We start from the raw sequence: 16938 nt of genomic DNA on the forward strand, positions 1-16938 counted from the left end.
TATTATGCAAATCACCCAAAAACATGACCAAACACATGAGACTTAAAGTGGTGTACGTTGAAGGCTTATTTACATGAATTAACCCCACCAGGCTGCATGAATGAAACTCTCTGAGCTCTTAAAGCCACTGAGGAGCTTTCAATATGGCCGCTGACATAAGAGGATTGGCCCAGTTGGGGCCACATTGTGGAAACTGTTTCCACCCAGCTGCTAGATCCTGAGCTACGTTACCAGACCTGGACCTTATTCTGCAAATAGGATTAGTGACTGTATGTGGAGGCAGAGCCAGGAGCAGCGGCGGGAGCATTAACGTGCAGCATCTGGAAGGGTCTTTAAAAAGCTGAGACCTGTCTCAGGACGTGTGGGGAACATCAAGCCCCGACACAAGGAAGTCAAACTGCACTTCTGCAATCTGCAGCAAGTGAGAAACCGATTGTGGTTAATGAGTGGGTTTGGACGCTGGTTTTTGATTCGGGGTCATTCCACTTTCAAACAAGCTTTCTGAAATCTTACAGATCGGAAAAAAAGACAGCAGTGTTTTTTCAAGATTCAGCTATTGCTCCACTTCCAGGAACAAAACCCCGACAAGACACACAAAGCCTGCGCTGTGAGGAACAGCCCTCCATTCAGACCCAGCACGCTTCCGCTGACTCTGTAGGCGGCTGTTGTTTTAGCCTGTACAAAGACACCCCCCCCCCACACACACACACACACACACACACATACACACACACACGACAGAGTCGAAAGCTGAAGGTGGTTTACGGTACTATCGCACTTGTCGTGTTTGGTTCACCTCAGTGTGGTCGTTGTGTGGAAGAGCAACCATCTGCCCCCTGGTGGCACCAAGCGAGCACTCCGCCCGCTTGTACATAAGCTCAGCATGGAGTGTGAACGCAGCACGGATCGATCACGTGAGCTTGCAGTTTATCCTATGCTCCAAATGTTAGAGCAGGGTTTCATGTATTTTCAGCTCAGGGGCCTCAAAAGGCTCAGGCCCCATTTCCACGACAACGTTTTCAAGTGAAAACGCAAAACTTTGGTTGTGTTTTTGGGGGTCTGTTTATATGACAACAGTGGTGGGAGCCATTGAAAACGCAACTTTTAAAACGGCTCCCAAGGTGGAACTTTTTGAAAACACTCCGTCTCAGTCTAGACCTTAATGACCCAAAGAGCCATTTTTGTGATTTTCCACCAAATCAAATTGACCTGGAGCCAGAAAACTCATTTAGTCTTTAAAATGAGGCGAACACAGCGTCTTAAGTTTCATATATGCAATAGATTTGAAACGCGTACAAAAACTGTATCTTATGTTGCATTTATGAAGTTTCAATTATAATTTAAGATGGTAAACATTTCATTACAGATGAATCACGGAGGGTTTTATGTGGTTCGAGGAGTAAAACAATTTTTCCACACGAGGTCCAAATCCCATGAATAAGTGTGAAAAGTCCCTGCTTGATGTCACTGACAGGTGATTATAAGAAACAAGTTGACATTAGATTCCACAGCGAGAAGTCCATTCATTTGCAAGAGGAAACGTCCCGCTGAGTCCGGCTCGTCTCTGCACCAACAGGTGCCAAGCAGATAAACATGGGCTCTTTGTCCAGGGGACAATGGAGGGAAAAATGTAGAGTGAGGCTGGAATCAAACATTCAGCTGATCCTGACGTTTCTGCTTTCATACAGGAGGGTGATGTCCAACACTTCAATTGTCATCGCACTTACTAAAGTTTTGAAAAGTTGGGACATTTGCTGTGGTGGAAAACCCTCGCTGAGGTACAGAGCTGCAGTTTCTCTTTCTCCCTGCACAATGAGCCCATCGTTACCATGAGCTTTTGAACTGATGGTCACTGTTTTATATTCAACATCAAGGACGCCCTTCTCTAATTAACATTAGCATGTGTCCACAGTAGCTTTGATTAGCATTAGCCTGTGTCCATGGTAGCTGTGATTAGCATTAGCATGTATCCATCCACAGTAGTTGTAATAAGCATCAGCCTGTATCCACAGTAGCTACGATGAGCATTAGCTTGTATCCACTTACAGTAACTGTGATTAGCATGCATCTACAGTAGGCCTGATTAGCATTAGCTTGTGTCCACAGTGGCTGTGATTAGCATTAGCCTGTATCCATCCACCGTAGCAGTGGTTAGCATTAGAAAGCTACAATCGCACCTTGTGGTTGGGAAATATGTGACATCTGTGGAAAGCAAAGGTCTTTTAAAACATTTGCTCATATCAGAAGCGGAGGGCTCAGAAGCTGTATGATGATTAACAGCCTGGAAAGCTTGTGTTCTTCTGCTGCTCGGCTGAACTTTGCCCACAATTTTTGATAGAAATACTACAAGAAGAGGGAGTTTTATCACCAACACAGTGATGCAGAGAGAAAATGTGAACAACTTCAGGGGATATTGGAAGCAAAAGATTACCACTGAGTGCAGCGGGGGAGGTTCAAACATGAGAACTCTTAGGGCCTGTCCACACGAGAATTCATCGTTTTTGGCCGATCATTCCCTTTTTTTTTTTCTTCCTCACCCTGGAAGTTCTAAAACCCCGGCTCGGCTTTGAGGTATGGATGGTCAAAGATGCACATCTATGGAAAACAATGACGTCATCGCCTATGTATGAACTCTGAAAAACATTTTCAATTGTCATATTTCAAATGAGGTTACTAAACATAATCTGTAAAAGATCTTCAAGTCACGTCAACAGAGACTTTGAAGAAAAGGTCAATTTCCAACTGAAACTGAGGGCGGGGTGGCGATTATTCGGAACCCCCAAATCAATATCTGTTAGCGCCACAATGGCACTAAATGCTAGAACTCGAAACGATTATTAGAATATTCTGAGTTACATGCGAACACTTTGAGGACCAACTGGTACGTCTCTGTACTAAAGCTACGTGAATCTTTTTGATTTCCTGGTAGGTTTTCAATCAGTCCGACTCAGATCAGATGTAAGGCAAGATAAGGCAAATTTATTTTTAGAGCACCATTCAGACACAAGGCAACTCCCAGTACTTTGCTCTGCACTCACCCACAGCTTGCTCTCGTAGTAGAAGGCGTCGAGCAGCTGGACGATGTTGGGGTGGTCGCAGGAGGCCAGGATGTCGATCTCCACCATGTAGTCCTCCAGCTCCTCCTCCGTCTTTGTGTCGATGACTTTGGCTGCAGCCAGGATGCCCGTCTGCTTGTTCTGAGCCTGCAGGAGGAGAAACACTGAATCATGTTGCACTTCACAGATCAAAGTGGATCCAGGAATGCGTCCGGAGCTGTTAAAAGAGGAAATTCCTCCAGTATGTTTTGGTCTCCTGCAGACAGGAAGTGGTCGATGAAGTCGCCGTGGCAATATGGGAAGCGGCCTCTTCCTGGTGACCTGCCCGTGTTAAGGCCATTTATCCCCGAACACATACGGGTCATGATGAGGGGGCTCTGTAGTGGTGTGCTACAGCACAGGAACACAAAGCCAACACCTCTGACGATTTCTGGATATTTGTGGTTCTCATTTAGCTCCAGTTTAGCCAAGTTCCTTTGTTAATAATGGTTACAAAGCTGTATTGTTGTAACGTCAGTGTTAGCGCTGTGTGGATCAGAGACAGCAGCTCTCCAACTGGTTTTAAAACAGAACAAAAAGAACAAGTAACTCCCCCAATAATTACTATTTCCATGACAGTTTTGTGTTACAGCTAAAAATAGCATTGTGTTTGAAAGTGGTTGCATGACAACATAAACACTGAGAAATGCAGCATTATCGGTGTATGTTTTGGTCTATTCTCTGTTGTTGCAGTTGAAGAACACGTGCAGTCAGATTAAAGTTCATTCAAGTGTCGTACACAAGCCATAAAATCTTAGGTAACTATTTGAAAAGGGTCTGAAAATAGCCTTTGGCCACAGAGGTGGGAGCAGATTATGAGGGCTTGGGAGTGCTGGGACTGAGGAACAGGCCTCCCGTGTGATAACATTTACTGTCACTCATGCTAACAAAGCCCCGGCTTCGCTCACAAATTTCTGTCTGAGCCATTGAGATGAGAAGGGGTCAAGCTTTGAGGGGACGTGATGCTGGGCCCTTCTGAGACCAGCGGGGACTGAAGCTGTTAGTCCATTAAACATCAAGCGGTAGCATCTACAGCAGATAAATATCCTCTTCTATCAAATCTGACGTCCATATGGCATCGAGACCTGCAGCTGAAGGAAAAACATCATATCACCTAAACAATGTGTTTGTTCGGATTCAATGCAGGTTACATCCTAACTTGAATGGACCTGTAGCCCCATGTAGTTCCTATAGTCTCCTTTTGTTGCTGTAGACTCCTGTAGTTTAGTAGTCCATTGCAGTTCCCGTATTTCAATAGTCCCCTGGAGTTCTTGTAGTTCAGTAGCCCCCTGTAGATCCAAAGTCCCCTGAAGTCCCCTGCAGTTTCTGTAGTTCACTTGTCCAACTGAAGTTTCTGGAGCCCACTGTAGTTCCTTTCATTCAGTAATCCTCTGTAATTCAGTAGTCCACTGTAGATCCTGAAGTTCTATAGTTGCCTGTAGTTCAGCAGTCCCTTGTACTTCCTGTAGCCCCCCTGTAGTTCCACAGTGTCCTATGTAATTCCCTTTATGACCACATTGTACCATATTCTGATGGCGACGTCCAGCAGGACAACGCAGCAGCTCACAAAGATGAGACCATCTCAACATTTTGTTTGAACATGATGTTGAGTCCACTGGACTCCAATGACCTCCAGTCACTGATACATCAGAGGTCCCGTGGAACATGGAGGAATGGGACTTTTACATCATGGATGTATAAAACATGTAAATAAAGGCAGTACTGAAGGTAAAAAAAAAAAAAAAAAAAAGGTTCAACCGTGTAATAGTATAAAAATAAAATGGCCAGTGACTGTTATTTCATGTATAAATGTATAACTGCCTTTGTGCTTTTAGATGTGTTCTTCTAAATAACAGCACTCTGCCGACTGAAATTATTTTGTTGATGCCATTATTTCTGTGAATCAGATGGTGTTACATGAAGGTGGAATCAGGTGCATTTGTCCAGGTTTTTATTGGACAGGCATCCACCGACATTGTAGCTCTGCCTCTTGTCCAGAATTGCCTTAACATGCGTCGAGTTTCACGTGTGTGAATCATGTCTTCTTCTCTTTGTTTTGGTGCATTTCTGAGGCGTGTAACAGCACCACTACAGTCAGGTCTAAACATAAATACTACTTCAGTGTTTTCCAGTGGTCTTGTGTGGACGTAAACAATGCAATTTGATACGTACCATTTGGTTTTCGCGTGGGCGAGGTTGTCAGGTCAATTTCTGGTACCGTGTCACATTGATGCCATTGCGACGTACACTTCCCAAAATTCCTACCTACACTTTGAAGCAGCACAGACCGCAAGGTCTGTGATTGGTCCACTCTACTATGTCATTTCGGTTTGTTCCATTCACACAAAAAAATACAATTTGGTGTGTTTGGCTGTTTAGGAGAAGCCACGTTTAAATCAAATTGCAAATGCTTCAGTCATCGTCCAAGCGTGCCACAACACACTATCTCGTACCAGGAAGTAAACACTACCAACAAGTTTCATGTATATCCACGACAGATTTTTGTGAAACTTGAGACACCCTAACATTATGGAGGCGAATCACTGCGCAGAACCTCAAAGGTCCATGACAACATTGAGACAATGCACAGCCTTCTGTGTTGTGTGGACAAAGAAGCACAAGTTATAATAGCGATGAATGACACATGTCATATTTGAATTTTGAAATTGAACAACCTAAAAACAGGATTCATCTTAGTACCTTTTGTAATTGGCGATATAGGCATCACGTGGTGGTCTTCATAGTATGCATTAAGGACAGGCTTTATATCTTGATGAATCACTAGTTTCTTTAATTTCAACTTCTGTCTGTTTGAATATGCAGATCATGACAATATGATTTCGATGATAAAGATATCGTGCAGGTCTATATCGCGATGCCACGATAGCAAGAGGCTGAGTGTGATTACCTTGAAGACTTTTCCAAAGGCTCCATCTCCCAGCTCTCCAATGATCTCCCAAATCTCCTCCGGATTTTCGTCCCTTCGCACATTTTCGTACTGTTTCTTCTTCTTTTCTAATCCCAGTTTGAAGATTTTACGAAAATTAAAAAACGACATCGTAGAGCCCTCGAAACTCCACAAACAAACTCAACTTTTCTCACAGTTCTCTTGGTTTTGACGCGCAAAAAGAACAACCTCCGGTCCTCACATGTGTGTCCGGTTGAGTTTTAAACAGAAATACTAAGAAATTAAATGTTTGTTATTGAAGTTAAGTGGGAAAACAGAAGAGAAACAATACTAGCGAAGCCTTTGACACGGTTTCGACCAGTCCACTGAGGAGCGGTTCAACACATCACGGCTCATTGTTAAACCCTCAAACTTCATACAAAACGTCCGTTTTAAACGAGTCCGAGCATTTCCAGTCCACCCGGAGGAAAATTTGTGGTAGAAATGTGAAATAGGGAAATGTTAGTGGAGGCTCGTTGTTCCAACTCCTGGCCCGACAAGCCCCGAGGGGCTTCTTTCTTCAACCAAAAGAGGAGAAAAAGAGGAGAAAACCGCGTCCCTGCTCCCGGATTACCACTCCACGCACACCCCGGCTCCAGTTTCACTCACGGTGGGGATATATCCCAGTATTTACAGTCGGCAAAACGGTAGAAAACAGTCATCTTTCTCTCCTTGGTGTGTCGGACGGATTTAGCGATATAGCGGATTTAGTGTCACCGCGCGTTCGCGACGCGCGCGTGCCCGCGGTTCTTTCTCCTCGTGGTGGTGACAGTTTTAAAATCCGCCGCGGAATAAAACAGACAAACGGCGGCCTCAGTCTGCCATTTGTCACTATTACTTCCACAAAAATAACCAGTTCGAGCTGTGCTGTTCGATTATGCGAGTAAAACTGTCCGAATTGGACCCAATTTAGCGCGCTTTGTGGACTCCTCACTGACGTAGCAGCCAGGCCGCCATATTGAATGAGGACGCGCTTCTTCTCCAGTGTGGTCACTTCTATTGATGAAGGAATTAACATAATATAACACACAGAATTTACAACCAACGCTGCCCTGGTTTGGATTGTGACCGGTAGGAGACATGTAGTTATGATCCAGGACTTTTATTTATTTAAAATTTTTTACATGTAAATGAAGCTTTTCAAAGTAGAATACTTTATCAGATAATGAAAGTATACTGGTTATCTTAGCGATTACGGTCAAATGAGTCAGAATGTTTACGGTCAAGGGAACATCAGATAAAAACAGCAGTTTACAGCATGCAATAAAATTGTTATATCTCATCTCCAAGCATGATGCAACAGGTGGAAATCATAAAAAAAATTTAGGTGCACTAGAAAAAAAACGAAAAACCTCACAAACATGATTACGGAAGAGTATTAGGGCCACTACATACATAAGCAAAGAAATTTGTTTAAATAAAGGTAGATGGTGATAAAGTGTGTGTGTGTTTGTGTGTGTCATGTACATATACTATTTACATATGTATACATTACAACATGTATATTGATGTATTCATGTAATAGATTGAATTGTGATGAATTATTCATGTGACTTAATAATAGTGATAGTATAAAAGGGTAAGAATAAGTGTATATTTGAGTATACGCTCAGATTTCTTTTAAATCCTTTGTGTGTAAGAACCTTCTTTTTCCATTGAAGTGAATGCGCTAGAGGAGACGCAGGACCCATCCAATACGGCGGCGAAGCCGGTGCTTTGACGTCTGTCGTTATGGATCTCGAACTACACATCCCATGAGTCATTGCGAAACACGGACGCGCGGGAGAGATTAAAACAAAACAGGCAAATCTATATTTATATATTTAAAAAAATAATCAGAAAGTGTCTTTATGTTACATACGAGTATCTTCATCAAACATACTCAATTTTTAAAAAGCAATTCTTAATATAAAAAGTAAAATGGGGTGGTCACGTGATCGCTGTTTTGGTGGGAGCATGCTAGGAGGCGGAGCGGTTTGAGAAGTGAGCGGATATAAAGTGGAAAAGAGAAAAATAAACTAACTGACTGTAAATAATGAGATGCAGACTCGTGCGACGGATCCAGCAGAGGAGCCTCCGTCCATCCTCTGGGGACTGGACCCTCTATTCACCGCCTTCGCTCGGCTTTATGTCCGGGACGTCCTGCAGATGGCGGAGTCCACTCAGGTACCAGGTGAGGGCCGCACGCGCACGCGCACACTCCCCCCCAGGTACCAGACGAGAGCTGCGCACGGTCAGGCATACATTAACCACTCTTAACTACTCTCCCCAGTAACTACTTTAACCACAGTAAAGTAACTAATGTGATAGGAATTTGTTAGTGTTGTCATGTAATGTAACATAATTCTGGAGAAAATACTTGATCAAATGTTCATAAAAGTATTAATACTCATATGACTCCTGTATTACATACTCACATACTTACATACTAATGAGATTACTTTGACTCCTTGGTTATCTTAAAAGTAGTGAAGTAAATTGCACATTTGGAGAAAAAGCTTTGACCCTCACCCTTTAATAAAAGCTTTGTTAGCATTAGCTTTGTTATTGTTGGATGTGTTTGCCCAATTTGTTAGCATTAGATTTCTTATCCAATGTCTTAGCATTAGCTTTGTTAGCATTAGCTTTAGCTTTGTTTTTGTTAGATTTGTTAGTCCAGTGTGCTAGCATTAGCTTTATTAGCATTACATCTGTTAGCTGATGTTATATTTGTTAGTATTAAATCTGGTAATGTTAGCTTTGTCAGTGTTATCCCTACAAGTCAGAACGTTCTCAGCATTAGCTTCTTAGCATTACCTTAGTTAGTGTTAACTTTGTTATTGTTATCCTTAAGTTTGTACTGTGTTAGCGGTTGCTTTATAAGCATTAGTCTCACTGAGTTTCCACTGTGTTTTGAAGGAATTTACTTCTACAACCTGCACCCGCTGTACAAAGTGGACATCTTGGGAACGGTGGTCTATAAGAGAGAGCGAGACGACTTCATTTGCTACGGTGGTGTGTATGCTAACGCTCATCCTCCCACTGCTTGCTGTGTGCACTGTGCTAACGGGCAGCGTGCGTGTCGTCTGTTTCCTAGTAGACGACGGAACGGCCGTGATCAACTGCCTCTGCTGGAAGAGTGACGAGCGAAAAATCCAGGAGCCCCCCGTTACGGGTCAGTCTGCAAACGCTCCGGGGGGCTTCAACCTCCTGAAGGAGCTGAAGGAGCTCAGACGAGCTGAGCAGGAGAGCCACCGCCTGGAGATTGGAGAGCTGGTTCGGGTCCGAGGGTGCGTGAAGACGTCCAGGCAGCAGAGAGAAATCATGGCCTCCACCTACTGTGAGTAGCATTAGTGGCTTGGATGGAAGTTAGCTTCCTTCTCTAACAGCTGCTGGTTGTTTATCCAATCTGTACGTATTTCCAGACAAAGTGAACGATCCAGTGATGTCGGAGCAGATCTCCTGGATGATGGAACTCCCGCGGCTCTACAGGGAGTTTTACGACAAACGTCTGCAGCTGCAGCCTGACGAAGTGGGGTACAAACATGCTAATACGTTAGCGCCGTGACGACGAATATAACGTTCAGTCAGAAGTACTCCGTTACCTCTGGTTGAAGAAGGAGGAATGTATTCATGTGAAGTTTGTAGGAAGTAATATGTAAGTTACAGAATACGATCTCCGGTCTAGTAACGTTTGAGTATTTTTGAAAAAGTGGTTACCTTGAAATAAAAGTCTGAAACATCTCGTGTTCTCTCATTTTCAGAACATGAATTTAATGGTGTGTCTTTTTTTTTTTTTTCCGCCTCTCAGCGACTTGCTGCACAGAGCCAAGAGCATTATAAAGGACTTCCTGGAGCAGAAGTCAGTGTCCAGGTTCAGACCACACGATGTCCAGGACGTCCTGCAGCCACTGATCTCTGCTGAGCCTCATACCACTGCTACAGACCAGGTAACTCTACAGGTACCAGGTACCATGAAGTCAAACATCAAACATCTGGATGTCATTTGGAGCTCAGACTCAAAGTTTCCTGCAATAAGTCAGCTATTATAGAAATGTTGTGATCACTTTCTGCTCCTCTGATGATCTTCAGGAGGCCGCGGGTCCATCTGCAGGCCCGTCCTCGGGTCCATCTGCAGGCCCGTCCGCGGGTCCATCTGCAGGCCCGTCCACGGGTCCATCTGCAGGCCCGTCCGCGGGTCCATCTGCAGGCCCGTCCACGGGACAGCAGCTCCGACAGCTCCTCAAGGAGGCGCTGCAGGCTCTACGGGACGACGGCTTTGTGTACTGCAGGGTCAAGTCCCAGGACGAGGTCTATCTGGTAGGAACCCGCCTTCGTCCAGCTGCAGCAGCTCGGTTATCGTTTGACGCTCTGACCCTGTCACTCGTCTTCAGGTGACGTCTCAGGACAAAGATCTTCTGATGGCCGTGCAGGACGTCATCAGGGAGGATTCCAAACGAGAGAAGTGTGAGTGAAAGTTACTGTTCCTCTAAATCACACCTTCACCTTTTACTGCGTCATAAAAGACTTTGTGTGTGTGTGTGTGTGTGTGTGTGTGTGTGTGTGTGTGTGTGTGTGTGTGTGTGTATAGATGCAGATAAGGGCTGTCATGTCCTGCACATCCTGTCGGCGGTGCGTCAGCGGTTCAGTCTGAACGTGAGCCGAGCCGCTCTGGAGCTCGTCCTCTCCTCTCTGGAGTGCAGCAGTGACATCATCAGCCCCAGCGACGAGCATTACATCGCAGTTTAACTCAACACGTCCCCAACGCGACCACGACACACTCTCAACATGTCCCCAATATCCCGTATGAATATTTGTGTGCAGCTTTGGAAAAAAATAAATATATATATATCGTTTTTTACCATGAAAAAACGTTTGTAATCAGTCACATTAATATTATTAAAGAAAGTTTAGTACTTCATATAAAATGAGTAAAACTCCAGAGACACTCTGCTGGTTGTTGAAACACTCGCAGGAACAAGACTCCAAAAAAACTAAATAATAAAAAAAGAAAGGCTATATAACAAAGAGACAGAAAGCAGTCAAACCAAATGACTTCACAACAAGCAAAAAGCTAACACACAGCACAACATTGATGAAAAAACATAAAAAGCTGTGTAATGATGAGGAAAAAGCATTTTTCCAGAACAAATGACAAAAGAAAATCTGCATTTTATCTTTTAAATTTTGTCTATTTTAATCTGCACTTTATAATTTTAACTACTGTATACTGTTATTTGTGTAAAATCAGTTTGGAATGTTTTGGATCAGATCATGTGATGTGCGCTGTGGACCCCTTCACCCTTGTAAAAGAACTCAACGGGTTCTTTTCCAGGTTAAATAAAACAAAATGAAATAAAGTGAGATGAACAAAATCAACATGAAAAGACACAAATGTTGCAAATGTCCCTGAGACCCCAAAACATCAGTTTAAAAAAAGAACCTCGAGCATGAAGAGGGTCCTCGGGGTTGGGGTTGAAGGGTGGTGGGAGTTTTTCTGGGTTGGAGAGGAGAATCTGCTTCCTGTTGAGACTAAAAGATTAAAGAAGAAAAACAAAACACTTCAGCTTGACTCCATGGTTACAAAGAGAGACTTATGTTCTCCATTAAAATATAAATGTTTCCTCAAAGTTTCTTTTTTAATTACCCACATTGCAGTAATTCATTGAGTTGGACATGAATGAATCCCCTCACTGTGAACTCGGGGGGGGGGGGGGCCCATAGGATCATTCTGAGCTGCCTGGGGCCGCCTTGTATACGTCATTAAATGAAACACAAAGCACACCCAATGTACCGGGGAGCCTTCAGGGGTCCTGTTGGGCGGAGGGTGGGGGTCGAGGGCCAGTTGTGGTTTCTTACAAAGACACCGTTTATTACATCGACAAAGGTGCCCTCCAGAGTGTCATGACTTCCCGTCCAGATTCTCCTGGGACTTGGTGGTTCTATCGTTGACAGTCACCGTAATAACAGTCCAACTTGGTCATCTGTCCATATGAATGTCTTTGTACCTCCATTGTTAACACTTACATATTATTCTGTGTGCGGTTTCATTACAGAAACTACCAACAGCACCCACTCGCGGCCCAATATGAAAACGACAGTGTTTCTGCCGTTTCCGTATAAACGGGCATCTTTTTCAAAGCGTTGTCCTGTAAACCCAGCCGACGTCACAGAGAAGTCCCATGTGTTCAGTATTCAAATTAAATGACCTATACTTTATACACGTCTAAATCAGCAAAATATTGCGTGGAGAGTTTTAGATGCTTTAATGATAGTTTAATTACATTTGGGTGCCTACACAGCACAGGTCATATCTGCTGATATTCAAGCATTTTATGTATTTGTGTGTAAGTGATGGATTTTGTTGCCCTCAGCCTGGACTCACAGGCGTCACACCGACTCGGTTAGCCTGCAAGTCTTAGTTTTGGGCAAAAATCAAAGCATAACCTCCTTTTTGTCATTGTTTTGAATTGTGTTTAATTCAGTATCACCTTGTGTGCACTTGTCAAAGTGTTAAGGTTTAGTGATGATTATGTTTGTTGGTTCTGATTCTTTTGCGTCACCTGAACGCGCTGTTTGAGTGAGGTGGCCTGTGATTGGCTGAGAGTAGACAAGGGGGCGGGTCAAGCGAGCGTGCGGAGACTGCACGCACGGTGTGTGTGTGTGTGTGTGCGTGTGTCCGTTTGGAGGAGAATGAAGTTGCGGCCTTTCTTCTGCTCAGTAATAAAGCTGCTTTACAGACTAGAGACTCGTCTTCCTTTCCAACGTCCTGTGGGACTCTACAATCGTAACACACAGTGACTTGAATAAGTAACTTTAATCTGATGACTTGCTTGGAAATAGTAACGATGACTTGTCATTGAAAACAATGGCCACATCACTGGTTCCTAATAAGTGCCTTGCAGGGCAGCCTTCTTTGGTTTTAGGGGCAGTGGTGCACAAATCCACACAAACTTTCATAAATCTGATTACCCCCAACACACACACACACACACACACACACACACACACACACACACACACACACACACACACACACACACACACACACACACACACACACACACACACAGAGACAGACAGAGCTCATGATGCATGTGTGTGTCGGTGTGCGTGCGCAGGGGGGCAGTGTTTGGCCGTTAATTGGCCCTCTCATGCAGAGCAGCTCGGCTCTGATTGGTCGCTTCTCTAACATCTGTATCCACAGCTGCCTCCGTTGTGTCTCCGGGCCGGAGAAAGCTGAAACACGACAGTGCTTCTCACCACGCTGCCTTTCCCTCCGTCACCGACCAGGATCCTTCTTCACCATCATCATCATCATCCTCCTCTTTTTTGTTTGCAAACCGGCCACATGCCCCCCCTCTCCCCCTCTCCCTCCCTCCCTCCTTCCTCTCATGTGTTTCTACCTTTTCAAGCTGGGGAAGGAAAAGTTGGAGGGGGGAATGAATGATCTCCATCCCAGAGGCGACTGTGGATTTTTCTTTTTTTTTTAAGGTCGTGAGAGATTTATTCTGAGGAGCCCTGAGGACGTGATTGAAGCCCATCCCCCCCCCCCCCCCCCCCCCCCCCCCCCCCCAAAAAAAAATCCCTGCGCCGCTCGGATCTCCTCTGCCTCCCCCGCCACCTGGAAGAATCTCCAGGATCTCCTCAGACGACAAAAGACAGGCGCTCCACTTTCTTCTGTCGCCTCTATCCTACAGACCCGGAGCCTTATTATCACTATCATACCCCCGCCGTGCGCGCGCGCGGTGCGGCTCGACACACGCGCGCGGGACTATCGGTAAGTTTCCGATCGGATCGATGCTGGTTGCGTCAGAGCTTCCGCATCGGGCTCCGGTTTTTGCCCGGTGACACAGCAGCGATGGTTGCGGTGATCCCTCCGCGGTGATTGTCGTCCCCCCCACCCCCCTCTCCCGCCTCCCTGAGTCGCCCGCCCGCCTGCCGCGCGCAGCGCCCGCGCGCCGCGTCTCCATGCAGAGCCTTTGCAGGGTCAAGATGCAGTTCCGGACAGTGCTGGACGTCAAAGTCGTGGACGTGGAGAAGAGGCGCAATCCGTCCAAGCACTACGTGAGTTCTTTTAACCGTGGCACACACACACACACACACACACACACACACACACACACACACACACACACACACACACACACACACACACACACACCACACACACACACACACACACACACACGCCGGTCCCGTTCCGGCGTGTCTCCGGCCTGTTGGTTCGCGCTCTCTGCGTGACACCTAAACGCACCGTTTAGCCCCGCAACGTGCAGCCAAGGATTGCAGATAAAATGCAAATCAGGTGGGAAAAAAAAAGAAAAAACTCCAGCTCAAGACACTTCAGTTTCATGAAGTCATTGGTGGGACGTCACAGTCTGATTTGATCGAGAACATAATATAGATTATTATCAAGTTTCCTACAAAATGCAACTAATTAGTCGTAAATGTGACTCTGGGTTACATGTCATTAATACACTGCGAATTATTTGGCACCTGCCAAGATTCCGAATCTTAGTTTTTTTGACGAATTTAGCTTGTTTCAAAAGTTATTGAATCATTTCAAGTCCTTGATTTTTACAGTATATTCTTTAATCTAGATTTAGAAATCTCATTTCAAGATTTCTTATAAAGCACATCTTACTTGCTGCACGGACGGATCATTTCACACATTTGAAGTCATTTTCTTCTCAAATGCAATGTTTATATCTTATATTTGGGCAAACCCTTTCTTTGCAATGTCGGTATCAATCTTGTGGGTGCCCCTGTGCTCCAGCACCCATTAAAAAGGTTGAGCACCCACTGGGGGTGATACCCAGTCAATAAAAAAAGAGAAATCTACAAAGCTGGGTCTTTACATAAGATATTTTGAAAGGTCTTTTGCAAATTCTTTGTAAAATCAGTGCAGTCGGCAACCCTATATAGTCAGATTTGTGTGATTTTTTTACATGTCAGGCAAAATACATTATTCGGCAAACCACTGGAAATAATATAAATCATCACCTATGAATCAGAATGTTGCTGGTGTCACAGTCACTGTAATAAATAATCTATATTCATGTCTATTATGTGTATTGAGTTTTCCCATGATCCACAGAACAGTAAAAACGGTTATAGTTCAGAGAAACAGTGTAAATACGTTTGGTTCATCAAGTCTTTAAGACAAATTAGACTATATAGGGTGTCACAGTCTGATTGGGTCCGGAAAATACTCCCAAAAAAAATGTTTCCTGCTGTAATTTATGTAAATACGACATGACGTCATTCATAGACATGTTTAGAATTGTTCGGAATATTGTTCGGACGAATCATACCGTCGTGGGCGTCACAGTTTGTTTCCGTTCCAAACAGCGTAAACACTTTGGGTTCATCAAGTCGTTACAGCAAATTAGAGTACAGAAGTTGTCATGGTCACTGTAATATATACGATTAATGAAGTATTCTCAATATACCATTTCAAAGCAAGAAAATAATCTTCATTTTCTTTTGATATGGGCTGTCACAGGCTGTAAATTCATGGAAATTGAATCACGTAATTAAAAAAGTAATCTGCAATCACCAATAGTACAAATTAAGATTAGAGACTTTATGTTGATCAAGATAGATGAGGGACAAATTAATGTTATGTGTGTTCTTATTTATGATCTATGTCCATCAAGACATTCAAACAGCTTTTGACAGAGTTGGGTTTTCAGGTCACTTCTTTGAATAGCTTCAGGCGAGCATCTCCAAAATACATGTATTTAGTGATTGTTTACGTAAATGTTGTCTTCGATCACATGGTTTTTACCACCTGGGACACTCAAACCGAGAGTCGTTCAGTATTTTAACTTCAGAATCGGTACGACATAAAGTGTTTCAACATGATTCAAGCTCATATTTGTACACGTCAAGAGAACTGCTTTCCACACACTTGAAACCTTTCTCTCCATGCCCGTCTTCAGCAGATGGCCTGAACACAGCCGCTCATTCAGCAGCTTTTCATCGTATCTCATGGACGTCACCGGCAGATGAAACTGTCATTTCATTCTTCAGTCTTCATTTTTCACCTCAATCTGAATGACTTCCTTGCGTTCTTGTTTTAATAATGATACTGTCACCCTTTAATTATCTTACCACGAGCTCTGTTTAGCAGCTTATCTGGAACTTGGGAGGTTTTTGACTTTTGAGTTTTTTTTAAAGGGGTCATATTATAAAACTTTTCAACACTGTCATGTGGGTCTTGTTGGTTCCAAACACATTTCATTCAAAGCTTATTGCCACAAATCCAGCTTTTCCTTGATTTCCTAGCCATTGGAATTGGATCATATGAGCTGCATTCAGAATCTGCTGTGTCTGTGGGAGCTGGACTGTCTCCGCTCACACATGCCCATCTTGGGAAGAGCAGGAAGTACTTCCTCTTGTGGTGCCATGTGTCAGAGCAGAGTTGCATAATTGTGGGAGGATCAACGGGAGGGCCACACACTTTAAAAAAAAAATTCAATCAAGCCAGGGAGAGAGATGACAGACTTTCTTCACTTCTGGGGTGTCATTCCAGGTATGAGGACACATACTGTTGGAAAACCATTAGGAAGTGAATTTTGCACAATATGACCTTTTTAAGGATGTTTTCTCGCGCGTTGTCCTGGAAGTCAGCTAATTGCTAATTGAGTCAAACAGCGTCCATCTGTACGGCTCGCCAACAGTAACGTTCATTTAAGCATGCAGATACATATGAATACTTTTCGAAACTGATTTGGATAATAAAATGCTAAAGCAAACAGTGAATGCTTCTAGGAAGAGAGAGGAAAGATACTTTACTGGCTTTGGATAACGTGAAAGCTATTAACTCAGCTAGTAAGACAGAGGGAGACCACAGCTTGAGACAATGCTAATGCCAAAGAGAGCATCTGGCTCAATGGGTTCTGTGCAATC

General features: G+C 44.0%; 3 protein-coding genes across 6 annotated transcripts in view; 2 read left to right on the forward strand and 1 right to left on the reverse strand.

Moving 5' to 3' along the window:
* LOC308109670 (STE20-like serine/threonine-protein kinase) overlaps positions 1-6773 on the reverse strand; it is a 19632-nt gene extending 12859 nt beyond the window's left edge. The window contains exons 1-2 of the mRNA XM_080463397.1: positions 6004-6773; positions 3039-3203 (exon numbers count right to left, since the gene is read on the reverse strand). Coding sequence (XP_080319523.1) covers positions 3039-3203; positions 6004-6153 — 315 coding nt within the window. The 5' untranslated portion in view covers positions 6154-6773. The remainder of the gene's footprint in view (positions 1-3038; positions 3204-6003) is intronic.
* Positions 6774-7978: 1205 nt separating this feature from the next.
* On the forward strand, positions 7979-12765 carry stn1 (STN1 subunit of CST complex). Of its 2 annotated transcripts, none has more exons than XM_080463112.1 (8): positions 7979-8215; positions 8941-9036; positions 9119-9361; positions 9447-9558; positions 9833-9971; positions 10114-10341; positions 10416-10488; positions 10613-12765. In XM_080463112.1, the coding sequence occupies exons 1-8, from the start codon at positions 8083-8085 to the stop codon at positions 10768-10770; spliced, it is 1182 nt and encodes a 393-aa protein (XP_080319238.1). In that variant the 5' UTR covers positions 7979-8082; the 3' UTR covers positions 10771-12765. The 2 variants fall into 2 exon arrangements, with proteins under 2 accessions (XP_080319238.1, XP_080319239.1); XM_080463113.1 differs by having other exon boundaries at positions 7984-8215; positions 9122-9361.
* An 828-nt stretch (positions 12766-13593) lies between these two features.
* The window catches only part of sh3pxd2aa (SH3 and PX domains 2Aa), a 74597-nt gene continuing 71252 nt past the window's right edge, over positions 13594-16938 (forward strand). For all 3 annotated transcript variants that reach the window (XM_080463435.1, XM_080463436.1, XM_080463437.1), the window contains exon 1: positions 13594-14088. In XM_080463435.1, coding sequence (XP_080319561.1) covers positions 13993-14088 — 96 coding nt within the window. In that variant the 5' untranslated portion in view covers positions 13594-13992. The remainder of the gene's footprint in view (positions 14089-16938) is intronic.

The sequence above is a fragment of the Lipophrys pholis genome (genome assembly GCF_963383615.2).
Source record: "Lipophrys pholis genome assembly, chromosome: 5".
NCBI classification, from domain to species: Eukaryota; Metazoa; Chordata; class Actinopteri; order Blenniiformes; family Blenniidae; genus Lipophrys; species Lipophrys pholis.